This window comes from Monodon monoceros, unplaced genomic scaffold, assembly GCF_005190385.1.
Source record: "Monodon monoceros isolate NGI ecotype Baffin Bay Population unplaced genomic scaffold, NGI_Narwhal_1 Super_Scaffold_11, whole genome shotgun sequence".
Classification (NCBI taxonomy): domain Eukaryota; kingdom Metazoa; phylum Chordata; class Mammalia; order Artiodactyla; family Monodontidae; genus Monodon; species Monodon monoceros.
This window is the reverse complement of record NW_021703767.1, coordinates 53,845,361-53,871,986: the sequence shown is the minus strand read 5'-3', so window position 1 is coordinate 53,871,986 and position 26,626 is coordinate 53,845,361. Positions and strand designations below refer to the sequence as shown.

Below are 26,626 nucleotides of genomic sequence, written 5' to 3'. Positions count from 1 at the left end.
TTGTTTGTTTGTTTTGTAGTACGCGGGCCTCTCACTGTTGTGTCCTCTCCTGTTGCGGAGCACAGGCTCCGGATGCGCAGGCTCAGCGGCCATGGCTCACGGGCCCAGCCGCTCCGCGGCATGTGGGATCTTCCTGGACCGGGGCACGAACCCACGTCCCCTGCATCGGCAGGCGGACTCTCAACCACTGCGCCACCAGGGAAGCCCCGAGAAGACTGTTTTACAGCATCAGGTTAGTCCTCATACTTGCACTCCCCTTTACAGTCTCAGCCAATGATCTGCCTCGTGATTTAGGGCCAGAATAGTGGTAACCAAAACAGTACCCCCGATCCTCCCTCAGCAAGTATACCAGCTTCACATACTCTGTAGTCTTATCTGTGAAAATGGGTTCCTGCAATTGTCCCCTTTCTCTCCTGCATCAATGCCCTTCCCTCCTTTCTGCAGGATCATTCCTATCAGCATGTCTATATGCCCTAATACTTTATTACAGTAGGCTTTGCTGGTTTGTGGTTACAAGCCCTGAAATCTTAATGTACAGAACAGTGATTTATTTCTTGCTTATACAGCATTAAGCAGGTGCTGGATGACTCTTTAGAGCAGCTGTCCTCTATGAGAGTGACACAGGAATTCTGGTTCCTTCAGCTTGTGAGGTCAATACATGGCTCTAGGGTCCCCATGGCCAGGAAAAGAGAGTGGAAGGTGGCATAAACAGAGTTGGAAAAAGAAGCTTTGAAGAACAACATATAACTTTTTTTTTTTAAGGAAAAGCTGTTTTAGAGATAAACATTTAAAAATCCAAGATATTTTAAATTTAACTGTTTACTATCCACTATGTGAGATTTCACCTACCACTGATAAATAGAATAAGGATGATGAACTCCTTTGCATGCAGTAGACACATTAATGGGATTTTCTCTTTCATTGTGTGTGTGTGTGTTCTCCATAGAATCTATAGCAGTATACTTATCTTATTCTTGGGAGAGCAAAGGTGATTTCATTCAGTAAATATGCAATTGAGAGGGAGGGATTGTTCATGTGGGTTAAATTTTCTTTTCAGACTCTGCAGAATCAGGCATAAAAATCATCTGAATTCATATATGAAAGGAAACTATTTGCTGTCCATATTGTCAGAGTGAGGGCAATGTATTTGTTTATGCTTGGGGTTTTTAATAGGCATTCATGTCACTCCAGACTAACCTTTGGTTTTAAGAACCCAGCTGCATGTTTATAAATATGTCCTTCAAAATTGACAGAACTAACAAAGAAGCATATGGTATATGGTTTCCTTTTGTTACATAATAAACCACTCCAGAACTTACTGGCTTAAGACACTTGTTTATTTTGTTCGTGATTCTGTGGGTTCGTTTGTTCTTTTGGTCTCACTGGACTAAGTTAGGTGTCTGCAAGCAGTTGTCTTTCAGCTAGGCAGCTCTGCTTCTGAGGGTTGGCTGGCTGTAGACTGGGTGACAGTGGAGATGGCTAAGCCAGCGTCTCTCATCTGCCTGCAGTACAGCCCAGGTGTGTTCACACAGAAGTAGGCAGGATCCCAAGAAAGAGTGGAAGAATGCAGGGCGCTTGAACTCAAGGCATGGAACTGACACTCTCAGCTCTGCCACATTCTATTGGCCAGACAAAGCACAATGTCAGGCCGCAGTCAAGGAGTGAGGGAATAGATTCCAACTTTTTTGTGGCAAGAGCTGCAAAGTCAAATGAAAACGGATATAGGAAAAGGAAGAGAAATGATTTATGGCCACTTAGTAACCTACCACATCGGACAGGCACTTGAGAAGTGCAGCACGAGATCTTTGAAATCTGTTCCTTCACCTAGTACTAGCCAGCGAGGAAAACAAAAGTCAGAAATAAGTGTTTGAAAACAAGGCTTCCTAAATATTTCTCCATTGCTTGCCCAGTTCTGCTGTCACTATTAAATACAGAACTTTAAGAAAATAGTCATTCTTTTAAAACTAAAAGCTTCAGTTTTTGAGCTCATTTATTTTCCTGTGGAAATAGTTTTTCCGAACGAGGAAGTGTGTTGACTGCACTGAGAAGGACCAACATCTTGTCCCCATGGTAACAAAATTTTGAATTCTCCAAGTGTTCGCCATGTGGTGTTTTGAAACCCAATAGCCATATAGTACTGCATTATATAACGTGAGGACGGAATCTACACACACTGCAGGTACAGGGACAGTGAGTGGGCTCATAGGTGCAATTTGGTATCAGATCAGAATTATGGCCTATGAAATAATAAGAATATGGTTATATTGCTGAAAGTAATAATAATAAAAGTAATCTTTCTTGTAGGAGATACTTGGAGAACTCTGTTATCTTAGAAAAGTACTCCTTTCAGCAACATAGGAATAGACTGCATTTTAACGCTTTTAAGTACGTTGTAGGCATCAAGCTTACATGCTCATGTGCAAATACACAGGAACATACACACACATGTGCATGTGCATAACTGTTGAGCTCTGAATTTAAACAAAAGTGATAGCAACTGTAACAGGCCTGTTATTAGTTACTGGAATATTTGAAATGATGACTCCTGTCCTGACTTACTATATTCTTTTAAAGAAGATGTTTGAGAAATACAATGTCTGAGTCATAAGATATTCGTGTGGGTGGTTGCTTTTCCATGGTAATTGTTCACTCTCCTAAGCCCCTATCTTAGTAAGTGTCACTAGGGCTTTTAAAAATTAGAATTTAGATTCAAATCAAGCTACATCTCTGTGTAGTGATTTGGGGTATATAAATGATAGATTTAATATCTGTGTCTGTGACCTTTGTTAAGCTGCATAGGAACCATGAAAGAACAGATCTCTGCTCACTGTGGTAGCTGAATGGCTGCTGTTGCTGCTAGGACTGTAAAGCAATTTTCTATTGTAAAACGCATGGTAATAGAATGCAGGAAAGGTGGATTCCTAGGGGGATTGAGGAGGGGATGCATGTGGGATGTTTTTGAATGAGTCACTGGGCAGGACTGGAGGCATTCTTCAGATTAGAGATAAGAACTAGTGCTTGGAAAAGCAGACATGGGCTTTGAACTGAGAAGAGAGGGGTCTTCGGGACCCTAGGAGGGATCCTGGGATGATGTCTTCCATCTGAAGGGGATACAGAAAGTTTGGAACCTAGATCCTGATACTAACTACAAATAGTAGGTTAATAAGACAGACCTGTGATCAGCTGGTGTAATGATTAAAGAAGTCAGTGGAGGCAACATGTTTTAAAAACTGTAAAGCAATGCACGAAGCTCTTTCCTCTTCACTGGGGGCCCACAGAGGGAGAAGTGAGTTAGAAGGTAGGTGGAGTGTTAAAAAAGAAAACACTGTTGATATACACTTTCCTTCCCCAAACTGCAGAAGGGCCGGCTCCCATAGGGCTTGGAAATACAGGTCTGAAGAAGGGAATGCTGAGTGGAAGAAGGGGGATCTATGTACCTTCTCAGTGTGCCTCTCAGGTCACTTGGCAACTGGATGTTGGTTATCTTAGGAGAGGGAGTTTATGCTCAGGAAAGATCTCCCTTGTACTTGCATTCCTTGGGTTCTCATTTGTAATCCATCGTACATAATCTTATGAGTTTCTGTCCACAATATGTCATTTATTTGTCATTTATTTGTCTATCCACCATATGTCATTTATCCAACATTTATTCCTCACAATCACTCTAGGATGAATATATTTATGGGTCGCCCTCCCCAAATTCCAAAATCCAGAAAGCTCTAAATTGGAAAGTTCTTTTTGTAATTTTGGTGACAACACCTAACTTGAACTGTCAGAAAACTGTTAATAAATTTTATTTTTCTCATCTAGTAGATTACTGATACTTCATTTTTCTGAATGAATATCAATATGTTTGCTTACTAATTGCTGTCCCAAACATTGTGAGTCTGGGACATTATAAAAAATTCTGAAATCTGATCCCAAGGATATCAGGTAAGAGACTGCGGACATGTATTATCTCTAGACTAAAGATTGAAACTGAGGTTCAGTGAGGCTAACTTCTTGGTTTAAGGTCACATAACCAGGAAACAGTGGATTTCAACTCAGGTATATTGGAATGGTGGTTTCTTTTTCAACCAAACTAACCAGTGTCAGTGAATTCTTTGTTTTTGAGTCAGAGAATTATTTTGATGCACCACTTTTAAAAGAATAATGAAAAATGTCTTTGAGAGCTGCAGCCTTAGGCAAGCACTCACCATCGATCCATCACTCACATTGTAAAGACGGAGAAACCTTCCATTGTTCTTTTAGCTTGCAGAAGCCTGTTCATTCCATACGCCTTTCTCTCTAGCCTTAGTCCCTGGATGACATACTGGCTTCCTGTCATCTTAAGCTGAATATCTTCTTAGCAACACAAATAAAACATGGTGAGGACAAAGCAAGTTCCAAACACAATCCCTGGGCCCTCAGTATGTGAAATCTAAACCTTGTAATCATTGTCAGTCTTTCCAGACCTCGTTCTTCATCTCACTCTGTTTCTATATTCTCTTTTCTTCGTTTTACACACTCCATGAAAGAGGGTTATATGATGCCATCTCTACTCTTTACCTGCTTCCTTTTAAAGGGCTGAGTTTTCCTTTCTCCCAATCATTTGCCAATTTTGGTAGATCAGGTGATTTAGTTGATTTAGTGGTGCATAGTCAGGATTCCATGATTATGGTTATATTTATTTTAGAAATGGAAAAGTGTGTGAGGCAGATGTCATCTGTCTTAGGTTGGGCCGCCGTAACAAAATACAATAGACTGGATGGTTTAAACCACAGACATTTTTCACAGTTCTGGCTGCTGGGAAGACCAGTATCAAGGTGCCCGAAGATTTGGCTCTTGGTGAGGATCTTCTTCCTGGTTTGCCTTAGTCCCAGGGCCATCTTCTCGCTGTGCTCATGTGGTGGAGAGAGAGAGAGAGCTCTGGTCTCTCTCTTTTTCTTATAAGGACACTAATCCTATCATGGGGCCCCCACCCTCATGACCTCATCTCCAAAGGTCCCACCTCCAAATACCATTACACTGGACTTAACGGCTTCAACATATGAATTTGGGGGGACACAATTCAGTTCATAAAATCATCTATTTACTATAACACATTCTTTTAATATTTAAAAATTCTACATAAATGTATACATAGCACTGGATTGGTAATCAAAATGTTAGATTCTGGTTCCTGCTTTGCTATTGGAAGAAAAAAAAAACACCTTAATACAATATACCCCAGTTTAAATAATTTTGTCAAGTCTGAACACTATGTTACATGTATAACAGAGCAACACAAAAGTAATAATATCTCTAAAGTATACTACAAAGACTTTTTTGTAACTTCACTTTTTCTTACTAGTTAGTGATTTATCCATCTTTTCTGAATTGCTACAAGTAAACATTTTCCTAGTTTCACAGATTTTGGAGTCATTTTTTCAGCTTCTGCTCAATGGATATTTCTATCGTAGATAATAATTGCCTTTTGATCTCCCTCTCTCTCTCCCTCTCTCTTTTTTTTTTGGCCACGCTGTGTGGCTTGCAGGATCTTAGTTCCCCGACTTGAACCTGGGCCTCAGCAAAGCTCCAAGTCCTAACCCCTGGACCACCAGGGAATTCTCTGCTCTCATTTTCTTTTGATCCCTTTTTAGGTAGCTCTGACTTTGCTCTTTTGGGGGAGAATTGATAGTGATAGCGCAGTGGCTATAAGTGTTTAAAAACAAGTGAGATGAAAGTTCTATATTTTCAGAATATAATTTCTATACAATTTGCAGTTTCATAATTGAACATTGACATGATCCCCTTTCTAAAACAAAAAAAGGTATAAAATTCCCAGTGCATGTGTTTAAAAAAATTCTTTCATTTCATAGCTGGCAAAAATCATGCCAGATATTTAAATTTTTTTTTTTTTTTTTGCAAAAAGACTGTTCTAAAGTAGCCCTGACTAAAAAAAAAAAAAAAAAGTGGTTCTGAAGAACCTAGGGGCAGGACAGGAATAAAGACAGGAATGGACTTGAGGACATGGGGAGGGGGAAGGGTAAGCTGGGACGACGTGAGAGAGTGGCATGGACTTATATATACTACCAAATGTAAAATAGATAGCTTGTGGGAAGCAGCTGCATAGCACAGGGAGATCAGCTGGGTGCTTTGTGACCACCTAGAGGGGTAGGATAGGGAGGGTGGGAGGGAGACGCAAGAGGGAGGGGATATGGGGATATATGTATACATATAGCTTTGTCGTACAACAGAAACTAACACAACGTTGTAAAGCAGTTATACCCGAATAAAGATGTTAAAAAAAAATAAAGTAACCCTGAATATGTCTTTTCAAAGTGTATAAAGAAATAAAACCGTCATCTATTGGGGTTTGGTGTGACTTTGTCCTTTGTCTTTTCTGTCACACTAGCCTGCAATCATTTGCTTTAGCTTGGCCCACTTTTCAGAGATGTGATTGTGTGGGTTTCAGGGGACTGTCAGCTCTCCTTTCCCCAGATGCTGTGGGCCAGCTTGAGGCCTCCGGACACCTCTGACAGAGGCAAGTCCCAAAGTCGATAACTCTGAAGAGGCTGCTGATCCCAGGACGGATGACAAAATGTGCTGAGCCTTTGGGACAGACATGGCAGGATGTTACTATTAAAAGACAGACCTGCTGCTGAAGAAGGGGAGGGAAGCAGATGTGAGGGCAAGATTCAGGTGACAACCTGGGCACTGCAGAGATACAGGAGGTTATGGAGGAGGGAGAAAAGTAAGTTGGCACCTGGCAGTATGTGCAGAGGCGAGACCTGAGTGTGGGCAGTGGAAATGGCAGCTTTCAAAGATTTCTGACCTTCTGCCTGCCAACTTGGAATTAGATTTCTTGATGGAGGGGGAGGAGGAGGGAAGGGGTGAAAAAGGCAGATGCCAAGAGAGATTATTGACCTGGCAACCAGACAAAAGGCTACTGTGGCTGGCACGCAAGGCAGAGAGGGGCAGAGCGGTGTAGCTCATAGGTGTAATCCAAAGGACTGAGTGCCAGAGTTTCAGCTGCTAGCGAGTAGCCTGAGGTGGCCTCTTCTGTTGACAGGAGAAAATAATCAGTACAGCAATAAAAGAAAGAAAAGTGAAATTTAATATCTTTGGATAATTTTTAGGGTTGGCATTCAGAAGTGTATTCAGCTACCTTTCTCCAATCTGAGAAGCAAAACCTCTTGTAGCCATATTGATAATGCTTAAAAAAAAAAAAATCCCAGTAATACTGCTGCCACCTTTCCAATTCCAAGACTGAGGTGGTATGATTTGACTACCGGCTTCTCATTCCCCAGCAGTGAATATTAAGTGACTTTTCCAAATGTTGACCCAGAAAAATATTTTCTTGGAGACAGGACTCACTGATTCCATTGGAATACAGTTTTGTTGCCACATAAATCAGGAAACTTTAAATGTAGCTCCATGGTTCCCAGGTTTTGGTCTCAGCTCTCACTGAGCATTTCTGTCTCACCCTCCTATATCACTATGTGCCACTAGATGTCACTGTTACCCATGCCTTTGGGCGACAGAAACAGAGCAATCCGTCTGCCCTTTTGTGCAGGGGGAAAAATCTTCAAAAGTGGAGGATAATGCTATGTGGATTTCAATATAAAGACCTCTTTACTTGGCATTTTTCATTGAAAAACAGACACTCTGTATATTGTGTTATTTGGTTGCTATTTCCCTTTCTGTTTTTGAAAAGGAGAAAATGAATTAAGTGCGGTTCTTCCCACGAATGCACCTTCCCCTACATCCTAACTAATTCTTAATTCTCCCTTAATATATAGTTTTCAGCTTTATAATATGAGGACTATTCGTTAGCAAATTTGGAAAATTACTGTTATTCTGTCTAACCTTGTTTTTTCCCTTTAGAACACTTCCACAGTAGTGACACTATACTGGGTCACTTGTCCTTTGTCTATCACCCCAAGTTGACTGTTAGCTCCCCAAGAAAAAGTGCTGTATCTTTTTTGCTCATTGATATACTCCCTAGCATCTAGCACAGTAACTTGCATGTAATAATGCTAAAATAAATGATGGTTTGATGAATGAATACTTGAGAAGAAACAGGTGCTATATAATGTCATTGTGAAGAGAGAGAACTCTCTAGGGCCTGACTTCCCTGAGTGCAGATCCTTTCCCAGGTGTGTGACTTGCCTAAGTCATTATTCATTCTGTGCTCAAGTCCTTCACTTGTAAAATGAGGTTGATAATAGTAACAACCACATAAGGTGGTTTTGAGGATGAAGTATTTTTTAATGTTTTAATATATGTCAACATTCCTGGCACAGAGCAAGGACGAGGTATTAGCTAGAGGAGGTAGAAGCAGATCATTGTCATGTGGACCTACAGAAAGAGAGCTGGGTGAGGGAGGGATCCTGTCTGTGGAGTTGACAACCTCAGGCCAGAGGGCTGCACCCAGGGCAGGGGAGGGGACAGGGAGCAGTTGCTCAATCAGAGAGAAAGCCTGGAGAAGGAGGCAATCTGCATTCTGTACGAAAGATAGCTCCAGGAAGGGTGCTATCAAATGGAGGTGCCATCAAAGGCAACGCAGCCATTGCCAAATTTTGCCTGCCGCCTGCAGGAACTGTCTGTCATTGGCAGGGACCAAACTGCTCCTGATTTTGGCAGGGATTCATGAAACTGATATTTTGGAGTTTGTTTTTCTCAATGAAAAAAAAACAAAACTTGAATTAACGATCTTAAAAGAGGAGAAATGTGCATGCTTGCTGACCTGTGGTTTGCAAATTGCTTATAATTCTATTACTGTCTGCCACCAAAATATCTCAGCCTGACAAGATCAGAACTACTGTCATCCTTTTACATTTAATTTTAATGTACACGAAATAATGTTCTCCTGCTCCATTTCTTCCAGTTCTTTTCTTCTCCTCCCCTGTTCATTTTTCCTTATCATTTCAGTTACTTCTCTCAGCAATGTCATCTTCTTTTGCTGTAATGTGCTTCACCTTTATACATCTAATAAACGCATTATTTTCATTTCAAGTTTATGTCCTCTGTGGTCACACTTATAGGCTGTAGAATTGAACTTAGAAAAAAATAATAAGCTGACTTTGTAACAGAGATGATTTCGCTTTTGTTAACAATCATTTTGGCTGGCATTTCTTTATTTTGGAAACCTTTATTTTGAATTTAATTTAGAAATTCAGGGGGCACTAGAGTGCACATGAATGACTTTTTTCCTCCCCTCCTTTCTGCCTCTCTTTCCCCACATCTCTTTCCTTCTTTCCTTTTCCATGCCTTTACAATACACCTATAACATGAAGAAAATTTTTAAAATTTTATGGCTATTGGTTTGTATCTTTTCTAGACCTTAGATTTATTACTAACAGATTTTTAAACAGTTTTCTATACAAAAATGTTTGTTTTGACACAAGACCTTGCACTGGGGAATAACTTTACTATAAATATGCAATGTACAGCCTTAGGGATAGGCGTTTGGTTTCTTTTTCAGCTCAACAAGTAAGCATTTACTAGCCACCACATTTAGAGACCTAACACTATCCTGGATGAATCATAAACCTGCTCTAATTTGGTAATTCTTTATGTACTTGCACGGGAGCTACAGATATTTTATCATAATATATTGCCTTCATAATTATTCTGCTTTGGAATACAGAAACACCCAGTGCTCTGATTTCTTCTTTCTGGTAAATTTGTCTCCCATTTCAACTCTAACCTCTTCCCAAAGAGGTTACCTCTTAATTCCATTACTAATATCACATGTTGAAAGTTCGAACAGACTTTTGCTAATTCACTTTTTCCCCAAAAGATGATGGCTACTATTCTTTTGAATTATTGCATCCATTTTAGAAAAGGAACTAATTATTCTTTATTTAACGAAGACTATCCTGTGACTGATACAGTTAGGTTCATGTGAAAATGCATAAGTGGTAGTGAGGATATCATTTTCTCCAACAGAATGTAATTTCAAAGGTGATTTAAATGGAACATAAAGAAGTACTCATGACTTTGGTTGCTTTTATAGCTAATGCAGATATCTTACTTCTACCACTGATATTCCTGAGTGCCTTCTACTTAGCAGGTTCTCAGTAAATATTTCTTGATGTTAATAGTTTTCCAATCCTGAATTTTGTGATAGCTCTTGAAAGCTTTACATAGTGTTTAGAAAATATGAGATCCATAAATATGGATATGGGTATAGGTATCCATATCTGTGGATCTCATATTATCTAGGTGATATTATAGCTGGTGACCTGGATAATTGTGTGTTGATATGACCCCAAAAGACTCTAGTGCCATCTACACTCCTCTTCCTACTGCATAAGTATCCCTTTATGTGCCCTGGCTTGCATTCCTTCCTTCAATTACAGACAAAACTTTGCCTCTTTCAAGGCACATGCTTGACTATAGGAAGTTTTGTGACAGTTATGAATTTACTTCTGAATTTTCTGCATTACAGATTCCACTTCAGTGCACTAAAACTGGCTGCAATTAAAACAATGTGTATCATACATTCTGTGTATGCTACCCATTTGAGCGTGATGCTTGGAAGATAACAATTTTTCCCCGTCATTGACTTTGGTGAGCCTCATTGCTGCTGTGAAAGCAAAATACCCTACACATGAAAGCAGAAAAGAGGACTCTAGATAGAAACCTGGCGTGCGAGTAGTGATGGCCACTGCCTCCATTGTTGTTTAATTGATTTTCCTTCATTCACGATCTTTAAACAAGCGTTTATTAATTATGTAATATCAATCAGGGCTTCCTCCTGGGACTTCGTTTTCCTTTCACATCTGCTTTTTCATTTGTTTTGTTTTTGGCCATGCGGTTTGTGGGATCTTAGTTCCCTGACCAGGGACCGAACCGGGAGCCCCTGGCAGTGAGAGTGCCAAGTCCTAACCACTGGACCACTAGGGAATTCCCATATCTGCTTTTTCTTTAAAGAACTTTTATTTTACAATTTAAGCAGGATTTTGTTTGATTTGGGCCATGTTGTTTACATGATGAGCAGTTTTAGTTAGAATGGATTTCACTGGTTGCCAAGAAAATGGGTTAAGCTGCCAGGTGGGACACCAATCAGGGTCTAGTTATCATAGTTGTGGGAAGTTAACTGCAACACCCCTCCTTTTGGATCTTCCAGTTAGTTGGTGTTCATTTGACACCAGATTTGATCAGTTCCTAAAGGTGTGCTGGACCCGGACTTGATGCTCCACCTGGTTATTCGCAACTTCATTGTAATGTGAGATGTCTGCTTTGCTCCTAACTCTAGGCTCTTATGATTCTGAGAGCAAATCTCCAAAATTACTGTCGCCTTCTAGTTGTATATGATAGAAACTTTTGAAACCTGATGCAGGCTCCTGACTTATTTGTTTTCCTTAGGCAGATTACCATTTCAGAATAATATGCATCATCTAGAAAGTATATCATAATTAGATGTAAAGTATATATTGAAGCTTCCAGATGACTCATGGAATATGTTTTGTTGATGCTTACAGACTAGCTCATGCTACTCTTTAGGACTGTATAAGACTGGGACCAACAGGTAGTACTTCAGTCCTTTGGTAATAAGGGAATTCATTAATCAAGAAACCATTATTTCTGAACAAAGATACTTCTAATATATTAAAACACTCTGCCAATTCTCTTATGCTCTCTCTTCAATCTTCTGTTGCAGAAAATGTGAAGTCACCTAGCTTCAGCTCTGCTTTTCTTTTATTTGCTCTGGCTGACCACTGTGTTCTCCTTATTCCTTTGAGAGGGAAACATGCTGACACACATGTGAGTATAAAGTGAGAAGCTGAATCTAGAGTTACATCTAATCACCATAGTTTTGGCCCATAGTTTTAGTTTTGGCCCATAGTTTTAGGAGAGTTTTGGCCCACAGTCCCAAGCTTCTGACAGTGGCAGGACCCTGAATCTACTGGAATATAAATTCCAGTGAGATTTACACCAGAGCTATGCTTCTCAAACTTTAATGTGCATATGGACCACCTGGGACCTTTCGAAAATGTGGATTCTAATTTAATAGGCTCGGGATGAGGCCCAGGATTCTGCTTTGTTACAAGTTCAGCACTTGAACCAGGCCTAGAGGAGCAGAACCCTTTTGATTTTCAGTATAGGCCCTAAGTGTTATGGGCCAGATAAAATTGATATTCTTAGATTTCCATGCACAGGAATTGAACTCAAAGAGAAGGCTTTATCACTGACATTCTCATGCTGAATGGACCCACTCAAAATTCTCAATCCAGAATTCTGGGAGTACTGAACTATTCATTCTAAAGACTACTGAACTTGTACCGTGCCTGAAATTAGTTTACAGTTTCTAATGTTTTATAGAGTTGTTGTACAGAGACAACAGAATGGGTGAATGGGACAAGTGGATTATCCGGAGTCAGAAATTCTGAGTTTGAACCCAGTTTTGCCTCTACTTGGTTCCTTGAGTTTGAACAAGTCATATATCCTCTTTCAGTTTCCATTTTCTTGTGCCTAAATTGGCAATAGCAAAGTATAACTTTATAGGTTTGCTTTGATATCAAGTTGAGAATATATATAAAGGTGTTTTGAAAATGTCAAGTACTATGCAAATATTATTTGAGGAGCTTGTAACCTAGCGATGATGATTTACATTCACATCAGAACACTTGTGTTTCCTGAGATCCTTTTTTTTTTTTTTTTTTTTTTTTGCGGTACGCGGGCCTCTCACCGCTACGGCCTCTTCCGCTGCGGAGCACAGGCTCCGGACGCGCAGGCTCAGCAGCCATGGCTCACGGGCCGTTCCGCGGCACGCGGGATCTTCCCAGATCGGGGCATGAACCCGTGTCCCCTGCATCGACAGGCGGACTCCCAACCACTGCACCACCAGGGAAGCCCCTGAGATCCTTTTGTTGTTTGTTTATTAGCAGCGAACATTCTGACTGAGAACACAGGTATTTCATTGTTTCCTCTGGGTGTCATTTGTATACAGTCATTGGTCATAATTCTGTAGTAAAAAATCCTTTATTTTGTCCCTTAAAATGCCAGTGTTGTCATTAACACCCCATTATGTTTTGGGGAAGGAGAAGTGATGGGTAGCATGTATAAGTTGGTATAGAATTCTGCTTGGAAGAACTAATTAGTGTTCTGTGGCAGTCATGGATGGTATACCGGGTTACCCACAACTTTTGAGAATTGCTTAATCATCACAGAGATATGCTTGCTCTGAGGAGAATACACCGTGCTCATCACCTAGGGAAGAAGTCGGCCTGCAGGCAGCTTGCATTTTAATTGATTTCTTTTTTTCTTTTTTTTTTTTGGTACGCGGGCCTCTCACCGTTGTGGCCTCTCCCGTTGCGGAGCACAGGCTCCGGACGTGCAGGCTCAGCGGCCATGGCTCCCGGGCCCAGCCGCTCCGCGGCATGTGGGATCTTCCCGGACCAGGGCATGGACCCGTGTCCCCTGCATCAGCAGGCGGACTCTCAACCACTGCGCCACCAGGGAAGCCCTTAATTGATTTCTTGATGAGCATTGACTTTATTAAATTTTAGACAAAATGCCCTACGGCATCTGTCAGTGATAAGTGACAGGAAAGACATTGAAAGTTTAGTGAACACTTAGGAATTCTTTATCAGCAGGAATGTATTGAATGCCCCTGGATGAGAATAATAATGCTTGCATTTATAACTTACAAGTCATTTCCACAAATTTTATTTATGACACAATTTTCATTGGGTCTATTCCCTTTTCTGATATAAAAATCAACTTTGTAGTGCTTTCATTCATCATTATGTTACAGACGCAGCACAGTTTCCATTTCAGGGAGATATAATGTATCTTTGAGGGAGGAAGGGACAAGTGGAAGGAGGAAGGATGGATGGAAGGAAGGAAGGAAGGAGGCAGGGAAGGAGGGAAGGAAGGGAAGGGAGGGAAAGGAGGGAGGGAGGGAGGAAAGGGAATGGTAAACACAAAAGTGTTATTTTTTGTTTTGCTTTGATTTTCCAGAAAACTTGCTCTGAGTTAATGCCCAAGAAAAGAAGAAATGGTTTTGGACAATTAAATATGTGAGACATGGTGTCAGGTTTTTTGGAGTTGATATCTCAGTTTGTCAAAATGTACATCTTTGCAGGAACTAAAGAGTTCAGTAGCTGCTTTGGTGTGCGTTTTAGCTTGATTTAGTCCCACTTTCTGCTTTTCTTTCTAGACTCTCTCTGATTTTTGTTTCCATCCTTAGCCATGTCTTTTCATTCCTGTCGTTTTCTTCTATAATTAGAATACTCTAAGGATTTGTCATTAAAGTTTAAGGTATACTAAGCATCCAAAGTCTTTCTTTTAAGACAGTGCTGTGAATAAGGTAGATGACACTTCCCAAGGACATCTTATTTAGAGGGCCTTTCTATTGCTGAGGAGGCCTCATCCAGGACTACCAGACTCATCATTTCAAGACACAGACCTGTTGTTGAGTAGGTGGTGCCTGGGTGAGGCTCCGTTCGTTGCAGCCTGCTTCTGCAGAGCCTGCTTTGGCTCAGACCCCAGTAGGTGTTGCATTCATTGGAAGACTAGTTCAGAATAAGTAGAGAAAGGCCAGTAAGAAGTTCTGAAAGTTTTGAATTAAGGGATATTTAGAGAAGATTGAACTTAAAATTTTCAGAAGTATAAATGACATCGTATCTGATCTGACTAGTACATATGCATCTTTACATGCAGAAGTTAGAAATAATGAAATGAAACAATCTTCTATTAACTGGTAAATAAACAGAACTTTTCTAAATGTTTGTTGCTTGTATTCAACCATTTATATATAACATAATTTATGTTTAATCACATCCAAAGCCTTGCCAAGTAGTAGTCCCACAGGAATTACTCTAATTAACACACGAGCATCTCTTGTATTGAGCATATTAATTGCTTATATGCAAATGATTTTAAGTACTTGAAAAGTTTACCTTAAGAAGGATAAACATTATCTTTGTAATCTTGTATATGATATTCATTTGCTTAGCAAGCCCTTTTCTGATGGATTAAATAAAAGCAAACTTTACAATCAGCTAGATACAGATTATCCTGAGTTTGGAAAAATAAATTAGTGAGGTTTTATGATCTTAAGTTCCAGACCTCTCTGCCACCTGATTCAATATAGGACAATAATATACCATAAATTGATATGAATGACTCATAGTTTTACAATGACTTTCAGTCTTTATTTTTCTCTACTAATTTTTAAATGAGTCCCTAGGTAATTCTGAGAGATAGAATTTGCATTAGTATTTGGGAATTAGACATCGGGCAACTCAGTTTACCTATATGAATGGCAGCACCTTCATTCTCTTGGCACTTACATGAATGAATCTTCTAGTACCTTTGTTGTCCAAAGACATCCTTGATGATATTTCTCTAGGGTCTTAATATATCATGCATCTATTTGAGGTGTTAGTTCTTAAGTACAAAAAGTAGAATCGTATCTCAGAGTTGGCAGGACCTTTAAGATTAGCTTCTAAAAAGTACTCTTTGATGCACAAATCATAATTTCCAGAAAATCTTTTATTTTGAAAGTTCCCCTAGTGCAATGAGAGGAGTTTTCCATATGTAGATCCAGGCAAATAGTCACATGCACCCTAATTAATCATAATCATACACATATACATTCATAGCTATTGTTAGAGCCAAGTAAACGTATCATAATTAATTCGAACCACACACATGTGGGTCCCTATACCTGAGAAATAGGACTTTGATCACAGGATCATTAGTTGATGTAAGAGAAAGAGGGTAGGAGATCCTTTTAGAATCCATCTGAAAAATTTCAAGAATCTGTATAAAATTCTCCTAATCAGATTCTGATTTCTGTTTTTCATATCTGCAGATATGTGACCTTCTTCCTATGGATTTACTTGCCAGGACATATCTTCATCCCAGGGAAGTTTAGATAATTGGCATGTTTCCTGAAGTGTGCTCTGGATAATACTGGTTAAGCAAAATATTTATAAGTAGGCCTTGTAATCTTTTTTTCAAGTAAATTAAAGGAATTCTGGGTACATTTATTTATTTATTGAACAAATGTCTATTACTTATTATGTGGTGAACACAGTGCAAGATGCTGTCAATATAATGTTGAGCAAAATGGACATGATTGCTGCCTCATGTTGTTTATGATTTAGAAGGAAAACAGACATTGATTGCCATGGTCTGAATGTTAGTATTCCGCACCCCCCACCAGATTCATAAGTTGAAATCCTGATGTCCAATGTGATAGTATTAGAAGGTGAAGCCTTTAGGAAGTGATTTAGGTCATGAGAGTAGAGCCCTTATAAATGAGGTTGGTGTTCTTATAAAAGAGACCTCATAGAGCTTCCTGTCCCCTTCTACCATGTGAGGACACAGCAAGAAGACACCAGCTCTGAACTAGGAAGGGGTCCTCATCTGACCATGTTGGCACCTTGACCTTAGACTTGCACCCTCCAGAACTGTGGGAAATAAATTTCTGTTGTTTATAAGCCACCCAGTCTATATTGTTAAAGCAGCCCAAATGGACTAGGACATTAATCAACTAATTACACAAATATATAATATCTAACTGAGATAATTCTAAGGAATAAAACGTATAAGACATTATAGCAGACTATTTTAGGAGGTCTTGTTTAGTTTTGGAGTATCTGGGGGCCAGAGAAGCCTTCTCGGGAGAAGAGGGAAGTCAGCAATGCAGAAATGGAGCAGCATGTACAAAGGACTTGAGATAAACAGAAACGTGATGTTTGAGAAATTTAAAGAAGGTCTTTGTAACAGAAGCGCACACAGGGAGGTAACGAGGTAAACAGAAGCCAGAATGAGCAAAGCATCAATGATTTTTTTCTTTTAAAGACCATTTTTGAGGGAGAGTGGCATGATCAGATTTTCATTTTTAAAGTAACACTTTGATTACAGTTGGACATTAGAGTAAAAGGGGGTGGTATGAACTGAATTGTGACCCTCCAAATTTATATGTTTGAAGCCCTAACTTCTAATGTGACTGTATGTGGAGGTAGGGCCTGTAAGGAAATAATAAAGGTTAAGTACTTGAGGTCATAAGTATGGGGCCTTAATCTTATAGAACTGGGGTCTCTATAAGAAGAGGAAGAAGCAACAGAGCTCTTTCTTCCTCTCAGCCTGTGCACAGAGAAGAGGCCACGTGAGGAGTAAGAAGTGGCCCTACAGTAAGAAGGTGGCCATTTGCAAGCCAGGAAAAGAGGCGCCTTGATCATGAACTTCCAGCCTCCATAACAGCGAGAAAAAAAGTTTCTGTTGTTTAAGTCACACAGTCTATGGCATTTTGTTATGGCAGCCCAGGCAGACTGATACTAACAGGTGGCAAGAATGGACATGAAGTACTGGGTAGGGAACCACAGCAGTAGTTCCGATAAGAGATAATGTAGTACGTACTACAATGGGAACGGCAGACATTGAGAAAAGTGTACAGAAGTGAGAGCCTTTTTGTAAGTAGAGGTGATGGGATTTGGTGTTGTATTGTGTGTATAGGATGAGAGAAAGTGGTATTGAGCTTGCTGATTTGCACCACTAGATGAATGACTTGCACACTTTAGGCATCACCTGAGAAGATCAGGTTTGGGGATATAACCCATATGTTCAGTTCTTGACACATGAGGGCTTAGATGCCTTTGGATATGTCGAAGGGGCACATGAGTGGAGCTTAGAGAGAAATTAAACAATGTTCAACAGGTTCTGTTACTACATGACTTCTCAGAACTTTTAGTGTGTTTAACTATGTATGTATGTGAATTGTGACTCTCCAGGACAGGGTGATGGGTTCTTGCACTTTTCCAAACTTGGACTTCTTTTCTGAATGGAGAAGATCACAGGACTTCTGTAGACTCTATTTGGTAATTGCTGGTCTATCAGCACCTTTTTAATCATTCTCCTTCCTCTGATTTTATTTAATAGAGCATGCTTTGGACACATGATGGCCAGTGTACTTGCAAGTTGTGAGAATAGGTGGAGAAGGACTCAAGACAGGAAATTCATAGTCTCTCACAGTTCCTCAGTGAACATTGCCAGTGTCTTTTAGAGCACCTGTCAGGAGCTGAGCTGAATGCCACAGATGCAGTGGGGGGAACAGCCTCTGCTTTCAGGTCATTCCTGGATACGGTATTCAGGTAGAGTGAATGAGCAACGCCTCTCTCAGGAGGTCCTTGCCTTCCTGACTCTCTCTCAGGGTAATACCGCTCCTGGGCTTGAATCCTATCTTGTAAACTTAGGATATGTCTCCCTTGGGTTGGCCTATACCAAGTTTTCAAAGTTATTGCCTAGAGGTTCAAGTCAATTGAGCATTAGGGTCTTAGAATTTAGATAAAGATAATTATGTAAATTATAACGAATCCTCCTTAGTGTTTTGGCATATATAATATGATACAGTATACAGCATTCAACAACTGGCTTTTCCATTCAACACATATTGTGGAAGTTTATTCGTCTAACTATGTGTAAACATGTCTGTTTTTTAAGCTACTGTGTACTATTCTGTAGTATGAATATATCAAAATATATCATTTATCCATTCAGTTATATTCAGCTAGATTAAAAAACAAAAACAAAAAAACACTGTGCACCAGGTAGTATTAGTGGGAGATATAGGAAGAGGAAGATTAAATACATGAATTGAATGATTCTGCCTGTTCTTTGCTGAAAAGATTGCATGGACTACTAAAAGTTTAATTTATTCATATGAATTATCTTCTCTTCATGCTCATTTTGAGAAATAAATTACCAGCTAAACAAATTTCTAGAAAAACCCTTTGTGCCAGGTTTTTTTTTTTTTTTTTTTTGCGGTACGCGGGCCTCTCACTGTTGTGGCCTCTCCCGTTGCGGAGCACAGGCTCCGGACACGCAGGCTCAGCGGCCATGGCTCACGGGCCCAGCCGCTCCATGGCATGTGGGATCTTCCCGGACCGGGGCACGAACCCGTGTCCCCTGCATCAGCAGGCAGACTCTCAACCACTGTGCCACCAGGGAAGCCCTGTGCCAGGTTTTATTCCCATTGTCAAATCCTCCACAACACTTTTCTTGTGCTTGCAAAAAGTATGATCTCTCACTTTTTTAATGCTTCCTCTGCACTCCAGTTAAATGGCTTGGGACCTTGTATTCCAGTTATTTGTGATAGCTTATTAAGGCACACAGCCTCCTTTGTGTTCCCCAGAATGCCTTGCTCTTAGGGCTTCTGTAGAGGTGTTTTGGTTTGAATTTTGAATTAAACTCGATTACTTATTCAGTTCTGGTTATTAAGTGACCAATGTGTTCTTGAGCTTCATTTGTACCATTATATTCCAGAGGGACAATTTTTAAGAAATTATGAGTTGGAAGGTTAATAGTGATTTAAACACTTCCCAAAGTAGACCTATTAGTTATCTGTGCTTCTAATGCCCCTTTCCACCTTACTATGCCGTTGTCTACATGAAGTACAGCAGCAGAATAATTGCTAACTAGCTGAAGATCTTGAACTCAATTTACCAATTGCTGCAAAGTAGAAAAAAAAATTACATGAGCCATACTTTCCATTATGAAATATTCATAGAAATGAGTTTCAACCTGTGTTACAATAAAATGTTCATAAGACTTTTAAGAAGACAAAGACACATGCTTACTGTTGGGATAACTAGATTCAAATCTTTTATTCCTCAATTTGGTAAAAAAAAAAAGGGGTAGTTTGGGATAATTTAAGTGTAGTGTTGTCAGGTAGATGGATACTTGCTTATTTCCAGGAAAACTTTCCATTGCTATGAAGTTTTCATGGATAATTATAATTTTCAGCATCTCCCTGTGGCAAAATAAAACAGTTGGAGGTATATCTAAGTATGTGCTCATACCTTACTACCATAATATATTTGATAGCAACTTAAATCACCTTCATTTGGGGGGAGCTCAAAAATACTATCTAAGATTGTTTGCTGTCCAAGTGAAGATCATAGTCAAGGAATAATAACATTGCTCAGAGTTTAGGAATTTCTCCGCAGAGATAGAAGTGGGAAGTCAGAGTATCTGCTAAGAATTAATAAGCTCTAATAGGATGAGAAGAGTCTCTCCCATTTTTTTTCATACTGCTTCACTTACTGACTCAAAGCAGCTGTGGAGAGAATGTCAGTCGCCTGTCACTTTAGGTGGCAAGTGTAACATCAGCCTAGCGTATTGACCTACAAACTCTTTGCCTCTATCAATTTTTCTGTTGGCATTGTGGAACTGACCATTCTGGGCAGGACTACTACTGAGCTGCTCTTCTGAAGTGTCAAAGGTATTATTGACTGGAACTCTTGCATTTTTTGACAATAATAAGTTCCTTGACAGGACATCTGGACTCTAGCTTGTCTATTTACACTATAGGGAGAAGGAAATTATCTATGTTGTGTCTGCAGAATTCTGGAATCAGCAGCCATTTCTTTGGAATTCCTAATGTGATAGCCTCAAATTATACAACAGGCACCGATAATACAGTGGTCACCATGACTTGGAGTATAAATCGTCAGTAGGAAGCAATGTTAGTACTATGTTGAAGCCAGAGGAAAGAGGAGAAGGTTGCAGCATATACAGAGCTGGCTTGAGGTTATAAGAACCCAAGTTCTTCTAAGTTTTAATCTGACATATTCTGACCTTCTTCAATTCAGTCTTTTATTGTTAAAGCATTCTTTTATAAACAACAGGCAATGGGTGGCAGGCTGTGTCTTCTTACTCTTTTGCATATAACTACTGGTACTGAGTTGTGGGTGTTTTGGTCACACCGTGTGTATTCAGGGCTACTGCTTTTGCTGGTGATTGCAGCAACTGTTCAGATAATTGCCGTTATCTCTATATGATCCCTTCTATGATTAAAAACATTAATATGTGAATGTAATTCTAGAGAGAGCTGCCCTTATAGCTTATTATCAATTTTCAGCACACGGTTATGCAAATCTAGGACTTCATAAATGTCACTTTCTGCTAATGATTTGCAGTTTGGTGAGAAGTTTTAGCTTTTCAGATGGACTAAAAGAATATATAGAATTTTACATTTGTGAGAAATACAGTGTCAGTGAAGTACCTAATTGAGAGGCTGATCTTTTCTGAGAGAGAGAAAAAAATGTTACCTTTTCGTTTCTGTCTACTTGAAAACGAGGTTAACATCCCCTCATTTCTTTCTCAAGCCTTTCTCAGGATGGAGACGCCATCTGTGTCACATGCCTCGAAGTGAGAAAGCATTGTAGAAGAGTTGCAGCTTTTTGTTATCCCAGTGGTATAAAACACCAATTTTCTGGGATAAAGTATAAGTTCAAAGAAAATAGAATTTACTAGCATGTCAGTTTTGGACATTCTGTGAGTGTCCAGCAGGGAAGGCTGTGAATTGCTTCTGTCATTATGACTGACATAAGCTCTTCAAGCTGTTGACAGCCTGCAATTCTTCTTACTGACTTTCAAAGAATTATTGACGTTATTATGCACTAACTCTCCTGTTAATGCAACAATAAATGATAAAATATAAATTTGATTTCAAATAAAATCTCACACTTAAAAATTAAACCTCTGAAGATCTATATTTATTGTCATTCAGTGGCCATTTGATTGTATCAGGGTGTTGCACTTGAATTCAGTTTCAAACAAGTTTTAAAATCTGAGGTAACTTCCTGGGATGTCCACATGCTTGAACTGGATTGGGCCAACATTGTGTTGTTAATTAATCCCTCTGGAAAAATTGCATCTGGCTTATGCTTTTACTCTGCAAAAGCAATTATATTTTGAATTATGCTGTAAACTATGCCTTACCAAATTCTTTCTATGCCTTAGCTAGTTGTATCCTGATATGCTGCAAAATCGTTTGTATTCTAATAAAGGTACCTTGATTTATCATTCTTTTATAAGCCAGGATCTCAGATAGTGACACTTATTTATTATAGTGTTTAATGCTGAATTCCACCTTTTGATTAAAGGCTTAGTCTACTAAAATGGGGTTTGGTTTAAATTCCAGTTAACCTTTTGCTTCCTCTGTGCTATTTAGGTGCATAGTATTATTTCACCTTGATAAGAGAGTGCAATTTTATCCTTTAGTTTTTCACTGAAACCAACTATATTTATTAAGCTAGTTTGAATCTCCTAACTCCAGCTATACTGCTGGGATGACTAAACTAATCATTGTAAAATAAAATAAATGATTCCATTTACAAATTTAAAAAAAAATTATCTCCTTATAATATTTTTAGAACTATGAGTAAACTATTTTTTGATAAAAGTGAATATGAGTCACATTTTTATAAACTTGGATGAACTTCATATGACTCTAGCTTTGGTTAACACCACCTATTCTGAAATATTTAATAGTAAATTATATTCAATTTAATTCAACGAGGCACTTGAGGCCTTTGTAGTATAAAGTTGAATAGCATCTCCTGACTTTGAAGAACTCAGTAAACAGCAGGGAAGACAAGCACATGAAGAGTTAGCATGTTGTGTGATATGCTCTGAGGGAGTAGTGTGTATGAAGTAGTGCACAACACTGATAATGGAGCATCTGATGTGGGACCACAAGGGAAGGCTTCCTAGGAGAGGTAGAGCATTTGAACTAGGTCAAAGTAAGAGTACATCAGGCATATGAAAGGATGGGGATGCAATATCCAGGCTGAGAGGGTAGCATAAGCAAAGGCCCAAATCAATGAAAGTGTATTGTGGATTTGGAAAGTTTGAGTTGTGCAAAATGAAAGGTTCATGGTAAGTGTATATGGAGCAGGGGAGATGGAATAGAAAGGTGGGAATAGGAGGGGTAGGAGATTAGGATATAAAGGGTTAGATAGCCACAGAATATTTTTATGCAGGCTAAAATGTTAAAATGTTTTACTTTAAATTGGTTTTAGAAGTATCAAATAATGTGCATAAAGACAAAGATGCTCTTTCTCCACCTCTGACACTTGTGCTGTCAGCCATTCCCTAAACTACTTAGGGATAGGGTGAAGGCCAGAGCTGTAAGGTGCTGTGAGAGATAGGATGGAAGTCCAGATTCAGTACCATTTAGGAATAATTAGTTTTCATATTAGCTGGCTTCTTTACACATCTTGGACTACAAAATTAGTTGAAGATGAATCAGCACAACTGCTGTAAGTTTGCCCCTTTTCTAATAGGGCTCAAAGGTAAAACCACACACTAAGACCATGCCTCACCAAAGACTTTTTCCTACCCAGTCCCAGGACTAAGGTCCCATTCTAGAGACCTCTTGACTCCATGACGAGGGGTTCAGAGAAAGTTCCAAACATCCAACCCTCCCCACCTCTGAACTCAGATCATCACCAACACAATTGACCCTGAATCCACCAGCACAAATCTTATGCCTTCTATCTCTTCCTGATCTGTCAGACCATAAGAGGGGCCCTAGACTATCAGTCATCCTTTAGCTCCAGTGTTCTCCATAAGGCTTTGTAGAACCTTATGCTCCCTTTTCCCACCTACCTCCAACTCCTGAAATATTTTTGTTGTGCTTTCTAAAAATCATTGTCTAGCATCACCAAATAGTATATCAATATATGTGACTACTCTCTTATTGAGACATTCAGATTACCTTTTTTGAGCTAATGGAAGCCTGTTCTTTCACATGCTTACCCCGCTGGCCCTTAAGACACTACTTCCCCTTTAGCTCTTTCAGCTACTGATAGTTTTTCTCTCACAGATATCATACTCTTGACCCTGAAGAGGAACTTTATGTCTCCTGATTATATCACCCACTTTCTATTATTTTTCTGTCATCTCAATCTCTGGATTGTTCCTGTTCCTTTTTCATAGATTTTAGCACCTGGTTACTTGATGCTTTTGCCAACACCATTCCTACCTTAATTCTGCTTGGGTTCAGCTTCACTGATGATCCTTTCAACATTCTCTCCTCCAGTGATTTTGTCCTTTACCCTGTTTCAGCTCTCACTCATATGGTGTTTCTCTAGACCCTATCATTATCAGTAATTACAGCCCTTCTAATATGTTAATTTCATTCATTCCACTCTCTTACCAGGCTTGAATTCTGTGAGCAATCATTATAGATGCTTCTTGCACACATGCTCAATTCTTTTCTTCCTTTCTCACTTCATTGAACTTACTTGGAAAGAGCACAACTCTAGTTAAAAGAGCTCTTTGACTACTCAGTGCTTGCCCCTGTCCACTGATTGGAGAAAAATACCTAAACATGCTGATTGGTCCTACTTTAAATTCATGGCCATGAGCATCAATTTTTTTATTTTAATGCTGCCTGGCAATCATGATGAATTTTTGTAGACTGCCATGGGCTCTCCTAAACTACCATTTCATATTCTCCCCTCTTTCCTCAAACCTCCCAAACCTTGCCCTCCATCTCCTATCTCAGTTAATGACATTGGTTCCTACTTCACTGAGAAAACTGAAATGCCAAAATAAAAACTTCTAAGGACTCCCACAGCTGCATCCAGTCACCTGTCAGCTTTTGCATTCATATTTTTATGCCTTTGTGCTTAAATCTGGGCTCCTATCTAACACTATGCTAACAGATTTCATTCTTGCTCCCCTATTTGATTATCTTTCCACTTAGTTTCTCAAAGATAGCACTTCAGCAGTAATCCACTGTTGACATCTAAGTTGACATCTTAAAAATATTGACTTTTCTGACTCAAGAATATGGTTTATCTATTTATTTGGGTTTTCTTTAATTTCTCTTAGCAACGTTTTCTAGTTTTCAGTGTATAGGTACTGTATATATTTTTTTGTCATTTATTCCTAAGTATTTCTTTTATATATTTTGTATTACAAATGGCATTATTTTCAATTACCAACTGTTTATTGCTAGTATACAGAGATAAAATTGACTTTTGCATATCGATCTTGAATCCTATGTGACCTTGCTAAATTCACTTGTTAGTTTTAGTGTTTTTTTTTTTTTTAAGATTTCATCGAATTTTCCAAGAACATGATCATGTCATCTGTGAATAGTCAGTTTTACTTCTTTTAAAAAAATACGGATGCATTTTATTTAATTTTCTTGAAGAATTACGTGGAGTAGAACCTCCAGTGTAATGTCGAACAGAAGAGATGGGGGCAGACATCCTTGTCTTACTCATGATCTTAGTTTGAGAAAAGCAAGCTGTCTTTCATTATTTGGTATGTTGTTATGTATGTGGTATATTGTTAGATATAGATGTTTTGTAGATGCTCTTTATGAAGTTGAAAAAGTTCCCTTCTATTCCTAGTTTTGTGAGAATTTTTGTCAAGAATGGATATTTTGTCAAATGCTTTCTTGTCTATTGAATTGATCATATGATTTTTCCATTTTGGTTTGTTGCTGTGATGAATTACATTGACTTTTGAATGATTAAATAAACATTGCATTACTGTGATAAATCTCTTTTGGTTATGATATTACACTTTTTATAGATTGCTGGATTTAATTTACTAAAATTGTGTTAAGAATTATTTCTGTTTGTATAAGGGACATTGATTTGCCATTTTCTTTCCTGGTAATGTCTTTGTCTGCTTTGGTATCAATATAAGGCTGGCCTCGTAGAATGAGTTGGGAAGTATTGCCTGTCCTTCAATTTTATGAAACATTGAAAAAAAGTGGTATTATTTCTTTCTTAAATATTTGGAAGAATTCATCAGTGAAGCCATCTGGTCCTGTAGTATTCTTTGGGGAAAGGTTTTTGACAAATTCAATTTCTTTAAGAGATATAGTACTATTCAGAATATTTATTTCTTAAGTGAGATTTAGTAGTTAGTCTTTTAAGGAACTTTCATTTAATCCAAGTTGATGAGTTTATTGGCATAAAATTTTTCATAATATTACCATATTGTGCTTGTAACAATAAAATTTGTAGTTTGTTACTTCATTTATTCCTGATATTGGTACTTTGTTTCTTCTCTCTTTTCCTTGGTCAGTATAGCTAGGTCTATTAATTTTATTGATCTCAAAGAATCAGTTTTTGTTTCATTGATATTCTCTATTGTTTTTCTGTTTTATACTTTATTGATTTATGCTCTGGTTTTTATTATATCCTTTCTTTCGGTTGCTTTATGTTCATTTTGCTCCTTATTTTCTAGATTCTTAGGTGAAGCTGAGGTCACTGATTTGAGATCTTTCTTCTTTTCTAATTTGGGCATTTAGGGCTATAAGTTTCTAAATACTGTTTTAGTGGCATCTCACAAATTTTTATATGTTGTGTTTTCACTCATTCTAGAATACTTTCTAATTTTCCTTTTGATTTCTTCTTTCACCTTTGGGTCATTTAGAAGTATGTTATTCAATTTCCAAGTGTTTAGGATATTTCCAGATATATTTTTGCTATTAATCTCTAATTTAATTCCATTGTAATCAGAGAACATGCCTTGTATAAATAAAATTCTTTTAAGTTTATTGAGACTCAATTTATTTACTCTGGTAAATAGGCCATATACACTTGAAAAGATTGTGTATTCTGCAGCTGTAAGGTGGTGTGTTCTCTAAATGTAAATTTGGTCAAATTGATTGATACTGTTATTCAAACCTACTATATCTTTACTGATTTTGAGTCTCGTTGTTCCATCAGTCATTGGCAGGGCACTGTATTCTCTGACTGTAATTGTGGATTTATCTAGTTTTCCTCAGAGTTCTATCAGTATTTGCTTTAGCATTTTAAAGCTTTTTTTTTCATTATGGCACAAAACTTAGGATTTTTAGGTCCTATTGATGAATGGACCCATTTAT

General features: G+C 38.6%; 1 protein-coding gene across 1 annotated transcript in view; it reads left to right on the top strand.

Moving 5' to 3' along the window:
• The first annotated feature begins 207 nt into the window (after nt 1-207).
• Nucleotides 208-26,626, top strand: part of LOC114890266 — a 458,648-nt gene continuing 432,229 nt past the window's right edge. The window contains exons 1-2 of the mRNA XM_029213703.1: nt 208-232; nt 11,633-11,736. Coding sequence (XP_029069536.1) covers nt 11,723-11,736 — 14 coding nt within the window. The 5' untranslated portion in view covers nt 208-232; nt 11,633-11,722. The remainder of the gene's footprint in view (nt 233-11,632; nt 11,737-26,626) is intronic.